At 35.3% G+C, this 13344-nt stretch overlaps 1 protein-coding gene across 6 annotated transcripts in view; it reads right to left on the bottom strand.

The window, feature by feature from the left end:
- The window catches only part of CAB39L (calcium binding protein 39 like), a 105594-nt gene that overhangs the window by 27805 nt on the left and 64445 nt on the right, over positions 1 to 13344 (bottom strand). For all 6 annotated transcript variants that reach the window (XM_082602648.1, XM_082602650.1, XM_082602649.1 and 3 more), the window contains one exon: positions 12006 to 12124. In XM_082602648.1, the coding sequence (XP_082458774.1) occupies positions 12006 to 12124 (119 nt within the window). The remainder of the gene's footprint in view (positions 1 to 12005; positions 12125 to 13344) is intronic.

Raw genomic sequence — 13344 nt, 5'->3', positions numbered from 1 at the left:
AATAGGCTACTTTGCAACATCAACTTTATAAATACAGTAGGGAAAACAGCAAAGAAAGGTATTTGAGAGAATTCATTAAACGTGTGTGGTATTTATTCATTTTTTCCCCATTTTTATGTGGAATAATATTCACAAATATCATCTGAATATTCCCTGAAAAACTCATATTAACATTAAATGCTAATATATTCAGATAGGCACTATTCTTTGCAGAATATTAAAAAATGCCAATTTATAGTGTTAGCAATTTCTCTTATCAGAAGAATTTGAAAAATCAGCCTATTGGCATGCATGGAAGAGTTATAAGGTGGGTTTTTATTAAAGATGTTATAAAGATGGGTACGTTTTCTGAAATGTGAAGGAGAAAAACACTATCATTTATTAATAGAGTACTTAGGAGAATATAAAATGAAGACTGTTGACCTAGAGAAAGAACCTACAGACAATTAAAATCCAGACTTATTAGTAAGATATTTATGGACTTTCATAATTTTGCTTTAAACTTAACTTTTCAATTTCATCTCTCATCACATCCCTTAACTCCTTGGGGTATGCCATTCTCTCAACCTAGAATGCCCTTCTCCTTAAGTTTCCACCTCTAAGATTCTCTCTCATCTTTCAAGACTTAGTTCAAATGCCACCTCCTCCTTGGTGTTTCCAATCACCTACCATTCAGAATCACTCTCCCCTTCCTTCATACTCCTACAACAGCTTGTCTGTAATTCTACTTTAGCACTTTTCTCATTCTTCAAACTCTGACTAAAATTCTTAATACTAGAGGACTCTGACAAGACACAAACTTTGGCTTAGAGAAAAAACTGTATGATCTCTAGCCAATGTTTTTTCATTTCTTAATTCAATTGTCAAACTGAAACTATCTATAAAAAAAGTTTCTACTCCAACTTTTGTGTATAATTAGTTCTCTTTTTTCTTTCATTTGGTGAAGTTTATTGGAACCATCTGTGATGCACTGACTATTTATTCTTGAGAACCAAGAGAATATTTTAAAAGATGCTACTCTAGGTCAGAACACTTGTCATTCCAACCTAGTAGTTTGTGCCCAAGAGTGGAACTGTCATTTCTCTGAGATGACAACTTCTTAAAGTTAGGAATATATTGGGATATATAAGGAAAGTCCTAATTTTCCTCAGTACCTTTAAGGAATTTATAATTCACATACATCATTTCAACCTGACTACCCTCTAGGATATTGACTTTTGATAGTTTACTGCCTACAATATAAAGAAGTGCTCCATAAGTTAAGCCTACCTTAAGTTTCAAATCCCAAGAACATTAATATATTAGGTTTGGTAAAGAATCAATATTTACCTCATATATTTTATTCCACTTGTGGATAAGGGTCTCAAGGACAAAAGACCACAACAAATCACTATGTTCTCCACAACAACTAACTTAATGGCAGGTTGCTGATAAAGGTTAATCCAATGAATGTTGAATCACTATTTTATAGAATTGAATCATATCTTCCTGCTGATTTGCAGTTTGGATCATATAGTCTGGACTATATAATTAACTATGTCATTGTGGAGAATGCACACTACTTTATATGCATGCTTATTCAAATAATAACAGTGTGTAAGATCTGTTTCAAATTTAATAAAAGCCAAAGTGTAAGAGAAATGATCTCATCTAGCAGTGAGCTACAGTAAACATTACACAAAAAAGGGTTAGAAGAAAGATCTTGTGCAAGAATATCTAAATTTAAGAACACAGATTATATTATGTAAGGAGAAAAATGACTTTTGTTGTTACTGATGGAAGAAACAAGGTCAGCCAGCACTAAGACAAATTTTGTAAGATGCCATTCAGCAAACACTTGGCCTCCTCAATATAATCAAGCAAAATCAAGTTTTGCTTCTAATCTAGAAACATTTGCTTACTTTAAAAATAGTGAGCTAACTCTGTCCACTGAAAAGGGCTAGAAGCAATAATCCTATGTCAATGAGCATCCCTAGCATCCAGATTATAGTCCCTAAGAAACATTTCTAACTAAAAGGAGCAAGAGTCCTTGGTAGAAATGGCTAATTCCAGGTCTGTGTTAGAAAATGTACAAGATGGGCCAGAAAGCAAGGAAACTCTCACAAACTAATGGGAGTGATATCAAAAGGACATGGGTCAACTTGAAGAGGCCACAGACAGATAATCAAGCATCAAAAAATTTTTTTAAAAGTACAACTATATAAGATGTATGAAAAAACACTAAGTCCACTAGTTCATAATGATACTACAGGGATACAGGGGTGAGGAGGAGGAGGAGAGAAGAAGAGAGGAAAAAGGGGGAGAGGGAGAAAGACAGGGGGAAAGAGAGAGATAAATAAATGGACACCAATGGAAGTTCCCAGGTTAACAAGTTATTACTTTCTAAACTGATAATTGAAGGAAAAGAATTAGGCATTTATTCTTCCTCTCCAGTATGGATTGTACTTCAGACTAATTAAATTGTGGTGGAAGATGGAAAGTTATTCTCTATAAAACTAGTCCAGTCAATAAATATATAAGGAATAATAAAGTTAGAAAATCACCTTTTTGTAACCCCTAACGAAATGACTGAATCAGGCAATGTTCATCAATGGATGATAAAACAATTAAGTGTAGTTGATGGGGAACTTTATAACGGATTAGGCTGCCACCATCTGAACTCATTGCTCAGTCTTAGCATCACTAAATATATGTCTCCTGATGTGATGAAACACAAACTACACAGCACCACTTACAAAATATGACTGCCATAATAAAACTGAATCTGAATCTAATCAAGCCTTTAAATATAACTTCCAGTGAAGCAATCTGACAAACCTAGAATAAAGGAAATTATGTAGGATAACTGATTCAGTTTTGCAACAAGTCAGTGGCATAAACATGGGAGAAGGTGCTGTTTTAAATGAAAAGGGACTTTAAAAAGACTTAAGGGACATTATAAGCAAATACAATAAGTGGACCTTATTAGAATTCTTGTTTGAACAAAGCAACTAAAATTGGGGGGGGGCAATCAAGGAAGTTTGAGTATGGACTGGGTATTAGTTATTAATGAATTATTATTAATTTTAAGTGCAAAATTACATTGTAGTTTTGTAAAAATTATCTTATTTTTGAGATGCATATTGATGTGTTTAGGGTTGATATGATGATATTACATGAGATTTGAGATTTGCTTTAAAATACTCCAGTCAAAGAAAAAAAAAAGAAAGAAAAAACAAGGGAAGGGGTGTTGGGAAGACAAATGAAATAAACACAGCAAAATACTGACGGTTGTTAAGGCTAGGAGATGAGTACATGGAATTTCTTTGTACTGTCTTGTTTTGTATATGGTTGAAAATTTTTGCAATAAAATTTTTAAAAATAAGATTATTAGGAGAAATGTATTATTTTAATATTGGACTTCTGGAAAATCTTCCACTGGCAGTGGTTCTTTATGGATCACTGAGAGCAATTTAGTGACCTCACTCTCAAGTTCTCTCAGTACCCTGAAATGTCATTTGCATGGGCCAGGAGAAAAGTTCGTTTGAAGTGAGAAAGTCCTTTTTAATAATCTTTTCATAAAATTTGGGTTCCAAATCCTTTTACCATGTTTTGTATCCCATATCCCAGTGATTCTCCTTGATGGAAAAGAATCAATTTCTTTCTGTCTTACATTCTTTATGGTTAGATTTAGGTCCAGTATAGCATGTTACTATCATATCCCTAAATTACATCATTTTTTTAATGATTTCTTTCTTTTTTTCTTTTTCTTTTTTTATTATTATTTTTATTGGAGTATAGTTGATTTACAATGTTGTTAGTTTCTGTGGTACAGCAAAGTGAATCAGTTATACATACACATATAACCACTCCTTTTTAGATTCTTTTCCCACATAGGTCATTACAGAGTATTGAGTAAAGTTCCCTGTGCTGCACAATAGCTTCTTTTTAGTTATCATTTTATATATAGTAGTGGCAAAGCACTTAGTTCTGTTGAGACATGTTCTTACTAACATGTTTAAAGAATTGAGATAATTTCAAAGAGCAATTCAACTAACAGAATAATGCTGACCTCCATCTTGAGCCATATTCATCACCTGACTCCACTGTCTAATCTTCTTTTATTTTGCATTTCTTCTCTTTTTTTTATTTTTTAGATTTTTATTGGAGTATACTTGCTTTACAGTGTTGTGTTAGTTTCTACTGTACAGCAAAGTGAATCAGCTATACATATACATATATCCTCTCTTTTTTGGATTTCTTTCCCATTTAGGTCACCAGAGAGCATTGAGTAGACTTCCCTGTGCAACACAGTAGGTTCTCATTAGTTATCTATTTTATACATAGTATCAATAGTGTATATATGTCAATCCCAATCTCCCAATTCATCCACACACCCCTTGCCCCCTTGGTATCCATATGTTTGTTCTCTATGCCTGTGTCTCTATTTCTGCTTTGTAAATAAGATCGTCTATACCAATCTTTTCAGATTCTACATATATGCGTTAATATACAATATTTGTTTTTCTCTTTCTGACTTACTTCACTCTGTATGACAGACTCTAGGTCCATCCATGTCCCTACAAATGACCCAATTTCATTCCTTTTTATGGCTGAGTAATATTCCATTGTATATATGTACCACATCTTCTTTATCCATTCCTCTGTGGATGGACATTTAGGTTGTTTCCATGACCTGGCTATTGTAAATAGTGCTGCAATGAACACTGGGGTTCATGTGTCTTTTTGAATTACAGTTTTCTATGGGTATATACCCAGTAGTGGAATTGCTGAGTCACGTGGTAGTTCTATTTTTAATTTTTAAAGGAACCTCCATACTATTCTCCACAGTGGCTGTTATTGATTTACATTCCCACCAACAGTGCAAGAGGGTTCCCTTTTCTCCACACCCTCTCCAGCATTTATTGCTTATAGATTTTTTGATGATGCCATTCTGACTGGTGTGAGGTGATACCTCACTGTAGTTTTGATTTGCATTTCTCTAATAATTAGTGATGTTGAGCATCTTTTCATGTGTTTGTTGGCCATCTGTATGTCTTCTTTGGAGAAATGTCTATTTAGCTCTCCTTCCCATTTTTTGACTGGGTTGTTTGTTTTTTTGGTATTGAACTGCATGAGCTGTTTGTAAATTTTGGAGATTAATCCTTTGTCAGTTGCTTTGTTTGCAAATATTTTCTCCCATTCTGAAGGTTGTCTTTTTGTCTTGTTTATGGTTTCCTTTGCTGTGCAAAAGCTTTTAAGTTTAATTAGGTCCCATTTGTTTACCTAAATGACATCACTGTTTGATGTCTGAATGCACCAATCAAATTATGTCCCCAGTTTTCAAGCAACTTTACAAGAGATAATTCAGTAAAAATACTGATCTTTAACAAAGAGCTAAACCTCTAGCATTTCAAGCTAACCTAGAAAATAGTAATGGGTAAAGCTGATTCAGGTGCAATGGTTCCGTTCAGGGCTTCTTGTCTACTCTGTCCTCAGGGTCTTCTATAATTACCTCTCCCTTCTTATCTGAAGGGCTTCAAATCTTATTAAGGACATATTAATGGTTAAGAAGATGGGATTTAGAATAAGATCTGGATTGAAAAATTGGCTCTGTTACTTATTAGCTGTATTTATAACCTTGAGCAATAGCCTTACTCTAAGTTTCAATTTCCTCATCTGTAAAATGGTAAGGATAATGCCTAGTCCTCATAGTATTGTTAGAAGGATTAAATGAAATAACATAAGACGTTGAATGTAATACCTGGCACACAGCAAACACTCAATAAACGGTATCTATAAAACAGGATGTGAGGCAATGAGTTTAAAGTTTGGGTTAAAAAATAAAAGAAGAATCATTATAATATAGAATAAAAACCAGAGGAGTCATCACCAAATTGTTGATAATGGTTTCCTTGGGAAGGATTATGGTATGCACTCCCTTTCTATATTATAGATTTCTAAAATGTTTGAATTTTTAAAATTTATTTTTATTGAAGTCTAGTTGAATTACAATATTGTGTTAAAATGTCTGAATTTTTAAATAATAAACATGTATTACTTTGAATCAGAAAAAATAAAATGTTTTAAAAATATCTACTCTTTTTTTTTTTTTTTTTTTTTTTTTTTCTTTTTGCGGTATGCGGGCCTCTCACTGTTGTGGCCTCTCCCGTTGCGGAGCACAGGCTCCGGATGCGCAGGCCCAGCGGCCATGGCTTACGGGCCCAGCCGCTCCGCGGCATATGGGATCCTCCCAGACCGGGGCACGAACCCGTATCCCCTGCATCGGCAGGCGGACTCTCAACCACTGCGCCACCAGGGAGGCCCTAAAAATATCTACTCTTACACAACATTGTAAAGCAATTATACTCCAATAAAGATATAAAAAAGAAAATAAAAATAAAAAAAATAAAAATATCTGCTCCTCTTCATCTCCAATATCACCACTAAAGTTCTGGCCCTAATTATCCCTTGCTTGGACTCTTCCAAGCTGGAATCTCAGACCCCCAATTCTCCAAGCCATTTTCTATACTGCCACCAGAACTGAACACATCTAGTCCCTGGATGTCTCCATGTTGCCTTTAGAATAACATTCAGACTCCTTGGTAGGACTGAAAGACTTATGAAAGACTCTTCATAACTTGGTCTTAGCCCTTCCAGCTTTATCCTCAGCCCTACTTTCCATTCACACTAGGCTCCAGCTGCATCAGAATTCTTGTCATCCTCCAAACACATTGTGCAATTTGATGCCTCTGTGGCTTCGCATGGGAGGTACCTAATCCTTCTACTTTCTGTGTCTATTTGGAAATTTTCTACTTTAAGACCTGCTTCATTTTTGACATCTCAAGCAGAGGCGATGGCTTCTTCATCGGTGCTCCCACAGAATATACTGGTAAAGAAACAACAATGAGTTGTAATGAGTTATCCCTGCTCACTGTAGACTATAACTGCTTGAAGACTGGAAAGCTGGATATTGTTCTGAGAGCACAGATTCTGGAGTCAGACTACTAGAGTTTAAAGCATACTGGCTATGTGTCTTTGGACAAGTTCCTTAACTTCTCTGGGCTGCAGTATCCTCTTCTATAAAGTGGGTATAATAAAAATAACAACAACGAAAACAACGATAACTATCCACAGGACTATTATATAAACACAAAGCAGGGCCTGACACATACTAAGTACTATGTTAACTACTACAATGACTATACTTGCTATCATTACTCCTATTATTACTATTCTTATTGTAGACCCCTAATAAATGAACCAGTAAGCAGTTTTAGCCCTACAAACTAAACTAATCATTAACTTTTCAGAAGATATGGAAAGACCTTATATAAAACTTTCCTGATGGGGCTTCCCTGGTGGCGCAGTGGTTGAGAGTCCACCTGCCGATGCAGGGGACACGGGTTCGTGCCCCGGTCCGGGAAGATCCCACATGCCGCGGAGCGGCTGGGCCCGTGAGCCACGGATGCTGAGGCTGCGCGTCCGGAGCCTGTGCTCCGCAACGGGAGAGGCCACAACAGTGAGAGGCCCCCGTACCGCAAAAAAAAAAAAAACCAAAACTTTCCTGATGGATCAGATTTGAGGGAGTTAGGCTTAAAATAAACAATTCCTATTTTTCTATTGTGTGCTATAATTACATGAAAATAGAGTCTTAGAAATCTGTATATTGAGAAAGTGGTTTTTAAATTAAATGACTAAAAATTACTTTTTCCACATATTAGAAAATAAATGAAAGCAAAGTTTTTCCTTAAATACAGAAAAAATGACATATAATTATTATAAATTATCTATTACAATAGGATTCCTGGTAAATACAGGTGATTAATGAATAGAAGAGTTCAAATTTGAAGTATAAGGAAAATTTCTACTTACATCAATTTAATAGTTTGTTCAGAAACTGAGTGATCTTTTGCATCAACTAATTTGTAAAAGAATAGTAGTCATTTTAATTCATCATAAAGTTCACCACCAAATAGGACAGAGACACATTTTCAAATAATTAAAGATATAATAAAGATATACTGATTATTCATACTCAGTAAATTTTATGTGTAATCATAATTGCAAAAGTGCCAACACCCCACACGTTTTATAGAATCACATATAAATAACTATAATCTAGTAGGAAAAAGTTATTAAAAGAGATTCCAACCTTTATTATTTGTCTCTCAAAATTATTGATTTATAACTTACAGCACCACTTCTCAAACTCCCTTCCCTCCTCTCATTTACTCTGCAGCTGCTTTGGAGCCTCCCATTAGTAAACCTCCGTAAAACCCTCTCTTGATATTAGTGGGTTTTCTCCCTCTGATTCCTTCCTCCTCATCTCTAAGTCTTGTTTGTGCCAGTGGACATAACCTTCTAGCTTAGTCTAATTCCCCTGCCTGGCTTCCCATCACTAGGTTTTCTTCTCAACTCTCTCTACTGAAAAAGGGGAAGGGGTGGGAGAAATACAGGGTTCAATTACACATTAATGAATCCTGTGCACATCACAAATAATAAAGGCTCACTACAGATCTGTAATATGTTCCAGCAGATAAATTATTAATGAATAACAATTAGAATTAGTTGTTTATCTTGTCTCGTTATTTCTAGAAAGGGAAAATAAAGTTATGTTCCCTAATATAAGTTGTAATTTCTTCACCAACTTAATTTAAAAAATAAATATCCCATTACGCTAAATTTTCACATCTTCCACAAAGCATTTATAATGTGTCAATGTATAAAATGTATATACATTCTATCATATATAAAAGGAATGAAAAAATTACCCTATAACCATACTTTATAATTTATTGCATTGCTTTTATCTGAATTCTTAAAGCTTAACAGTAATAATTTTCATGTGTTTATAATTTCCTTGGTAAGAAGACACTAAATTCATATCTTTAGCAGAGCCACTTGAATCTGGCGCAGCTCTTTGACAAACTAAATACAAGGCAGTTGCCATCACCTGACTGCTATCCAGTGACAGCAGCTACATGAAGGAGATCCTCCAAACAAATAATTCCCACTCCAGGAATGAAGTCCGTGGAGTTGCGTGTATCCTTCACATAACGACCCCACGGTGGAAGATACTGTTTTAGAACATCCGCACAACTTCTCCTCCACATCAGCTGACGGGCTCTCCAATACATTTTTAGGACAACACATTTTAGCATTCTCAAGGGATCATTTATTTACAAACTAACTTTAAATGATTATTAATTTATCTTCACTTCCTGAAACACAAATCTGCTATTCTTCTTCCAAAACTCTCCAATGACTCCCCATTTCCTACAGGATAATGTCAAATGCTTTAGCTTAACATTTTTAGAATCTCCAGAAGGGGGTACAAATTGATCATTCCAGCCTTATCCACCAATGACCAGCTGGGCAGATCATAACCCATTACATTTTGTAGATCTTATCTGAGCTAGAAACAAACACTTCCCTTTATAATATTATTCTGACACTTGGGTATGGTCTTAATTGTATTTGTTTAAAATTGCACATATATCTCAATGTGAACTGCAGCTCTTAAGAGGGAAAGGGATAATAATTTTTTAGACTAGTAGTTACTGAGTACTGAGTACCATGTGCTTGGTACTATGCTCTGCAAGAACTACCTCACTAAAGACTCAAAATGACATACTGAAGTAGGTATTATTATTGTCTTCATATTACAATGAGGAAATCAAGACTTAAGGAAGTTAGGTAACTTGCCCAAGGTCTTAGCAAGTAAATAGCAGAAACCTGACTGAACACACAGGTCGGTCTGATAATGCACAGTCAAAGGCATATAACGCAACATTATTTTAGTGCAAAGGTAATATTACAAATTTTACTCTTATTTTATAGATAAGAAAACTGAGGCTTGGAAAAGTGCAGTGACCTGCCCAAAGTCGCAGAGCTAAGAAGTGGAAGAGACAAGAAACAGGAATAATCAGAGAGCAAAAAAAGAGCTCTTATAAATTAAAAATAGGGTCGCTGAAAGGAAAATTCAGTAGAGTTTATCTTCAGTGGAAGATACAAGTAAGAACATCTCCTGGGTAAGCTGGGACGAAGTGAGAGAGTGGCATGGACTTACATATACTACCAAATGTAAAATAGATAGCTAGTGGGAAGCAGCCACATAGTACAGGGAGATCAGCTCGGTGCTTCGTGACCACCTAGAGGGGTGGGATAGGGAGAGTGGGAGGGAGATGCAAGAGGGAGGAAATATGGGGATATATATATGTATAGCTGATTCACTTTGTTATAAAGCAGAAACTGACACACCATTGTAAAACAATTATACTCCAATAAAGATGTTTAAAAAAAAAGAACATCTTCTGACAAGCAAAACAAAAAGACAAAGAAACAGAAAATAGAAGAGATATGAAATCAATCCCAGAGATTTAACTTTGACTAATAGGAGAATGAGAAAGTGAGAACAGAGAATATAGAAGGGAATAAATTTTCAAAGAAACAGTATGTGGCAGAGAATGTTAACTGTCCACAGAAATCCTTTCTCCCCTTCTTCCTGGGCACTAACTACATTTCTCAGGTTTCCTTAAGAATTAAGAGGTCAAGTGACTAAGTGCTCTCAAATGGAATGTGAGTGCGAGTAATGCAAGCCATTTCCAGGCCTGGCTCATAAATTCTCCCAAGTACTTTTGCCTTCTTGTGGGCTGAAATGGCAATCAACAAAGTGATCTTAGGAACCACATGTTGAAGGAACCCCTGCTGACCTAGAACATCTGTTCTTCTCTATTATGTGAGAAATAAATTTATCTTGTAGCTGACCACTCTATTTTGGGGTCCATTTGTTATAAAGCTTAAGGTTTGTTATAAGTTTAGCCTACCCTAAATAATACATGATACAGGTATATTTCCCTTTCCAGAACTGAAAGACTTAATTTTCCAGTAAAAACAATATTTTGTACTAAAAAAAAAAGTAATTATAGCACACTACTTTGTTCAACAATGAATAATAATTACATAGCTATAATAATATAAATGTCACTAATAAAATAAAAAATTGTGATAAAGTATATTGGAAGGGTTAAGAGAAGGAAAATGGAGTAACAGTGGTGGTGGAAATACTAAACTGTCATCTAGTCTATGAGAAAGTTAAAAGATATTTTTTAAAATTGGTAAATCAGAAGTTAGTAAAAGTCCATTATTGGTAATACAGAGGTAAATACCAGATGAACAAACAAAAAAGATGAAAGTGGTTGTCTTTGGACAATGGGACTGAGGAATAGAGAAGGAAGAGCCAAAGAGCTGATGTTTGTTGATATTTCTGATTTTTAAACTATGTGGTATGTATTATTTTGATACAATAAAATGTTTTAAAATGTACAAGAAAGGATTTGGGAACTGAACACAGACGAGATGGACTAGAAGAGCATGCTAGGTTCAAGATAGTAAAGTAGAAAGATAGAGAAGGGGAGACAAAAGATAGTCTGCTATCCCCAAGCCTTTCTACATCCATATTTCTGGTTTTAGGAGTTGGAGTAGCCTCAAAATGCCCAAGAAACATTTGTAAATGAGTATACATAAAAAGTAATAATCAGGAATTCTATTATCTGACCAGACTTTAGTTTTTTGGCTGCCCTGTGGTCCCAAATACATACAGTGATATTTATTCATCTTCACGTGAAGCATGTCATCATAGTAGATGCTAGCCATTGAAAGGATATCGTGTGTGTGTGTGTGTGTGTGTGTGTGTATTTGTGTAATGAGGGGATTCAGTCTTATGCAAAGAGGCTAAGTGGGCAGCTAGAAAAAGGGCAGATTGCAAAGCACAAGCAGTAATGTAACAGGAAGAGATAACAGGAAAGTGGAGGAAAGAGAGGCAGTAAATGGAAGGGAATTTATTTAGAAAGGATTTTGCTGCAGCCTGAGTAATCCCAGAGACATAGCTTTGGAGGGCTAACTTCAAGCATGGCAAATATGAATCCAAAAGGGATCGTTTTCTCAAATGAGGCTAATGCTATATATTACTTTTAACAGCTTATCTAAACTCAAACCTACTTTAAAGGAAAGCACGCACCTACCCTTTGAGGAGCATAAATAGGATATGAGGATGAGCACTAATGTACTCCACAGTAGGACTCCGAGTGCCTATCTGTCGTCTCAGGATGTTGTTAAATATCTGGGTCACATCTTTTTTTCCCTGTTAAAGAAACAACCAACCATTAAGTTGTATACTTTAAATGGGTGAATTGCATGGCATGTGAATTATTTCAAAAGCTGTTTACACACACACACACACACACACACACACACTCATTCCATTTAATATGACATAGTATTTTCCCACCTGAGATTGTGAATTCTTTGACTTAATTTGTCTAATGATGGGTACAAAATATATAAACAACCAAAAAAATCAAGATCAAATAAAAATCAATGCCCTACACATATAGTAAGCATTTCAAATTGTTAAATGCATGAAGTACAGTCAAAGCTTGTGTCTCAAGGCTTTCTGATTTCTCATTTTTATAGTAATAAAACCAAAGGTTAAGGACCACTTTTTAATGAGGGCCAGGGAACAGAAAAGGATATTTAGGGGATGGAAATTTTCAAAAACTTAGGACCATAAAATGGCTTATTGAGAAGCTGATCCTGGAGTGCTTATTTTGCTTATTTTTTAAAAAACGTAGCAAGAAATAATCATTAGAGATTCAATTATCACAGTAGGAAGTTTTCTGCTTTTTTTTTTAACATCTTTATTGGAGTATAATTGCTTTTCAATGTTGTGTTAGTTTCTGCTGTATAACAAGGTGAATCAGCTATACGTATACATATACCCCCATATCCCCTCCCTCTTGCGTCTCCCTCCCACCCTCCCTAGGAAGTTTTCTGCTTCTTTGAGCTGCTTTCTAATTCAAACTGAACAGCTGACTTTGCATCCACCCTATTTTCACAAGGCACACCTGCCTTTAAAATGAATGCATCAACTCTTACAGGCAATACATTTTCATCCTTTGATCTCTTATCACATTGTGTTTCAAAACATCAAAGAGTCTAAAGCTGTGTCTTGAATAGTGGCCAAACATCAAAAAACACAGCTCTGAGTTTGATCCTGAGCCCACAAATCAGAAACCTTGCAATCTCAGCCATAACTCTTTTTTTTTTTAACCTCATAAGAATATGCTGAAGTATTTTTTTTCTGTCAGCAATTTTAAGGCTTAAAGGATTAGACAAAAATTTATGGCTATAAAGTAATGAGATTTTCTTTCAAATAATTTTAACCCAAAGGTCTGTCTTCTAACTAGCCGTTATTCACATAACAGCAGGATTCTCCAGTACTTTCCTCACCCCAATGGACCACTTTCCTCCTGATTCCTGAAGAAGAAAATGGGTTTGCCACACAGATTCCTGAGTCAGTCT

The sequence above is a fragment of the Mesoplodon mirus genome (assembly GCF_964341445.2).
Source record: "Mesoplodon mirus genome assembly, chromosome: 17".
Classification (NCBI taxonomy): Eukaryota; Metazoa; Chordata; class Mammalia; order Artiodactyla; family Ziphiidae; genus Mesoplodon; species Mesoplodon mirus.
Note: the sequence above shows the minus strand (reverse complement) of the source record. Positions and strands in the feature narration are given on the sequence as shown.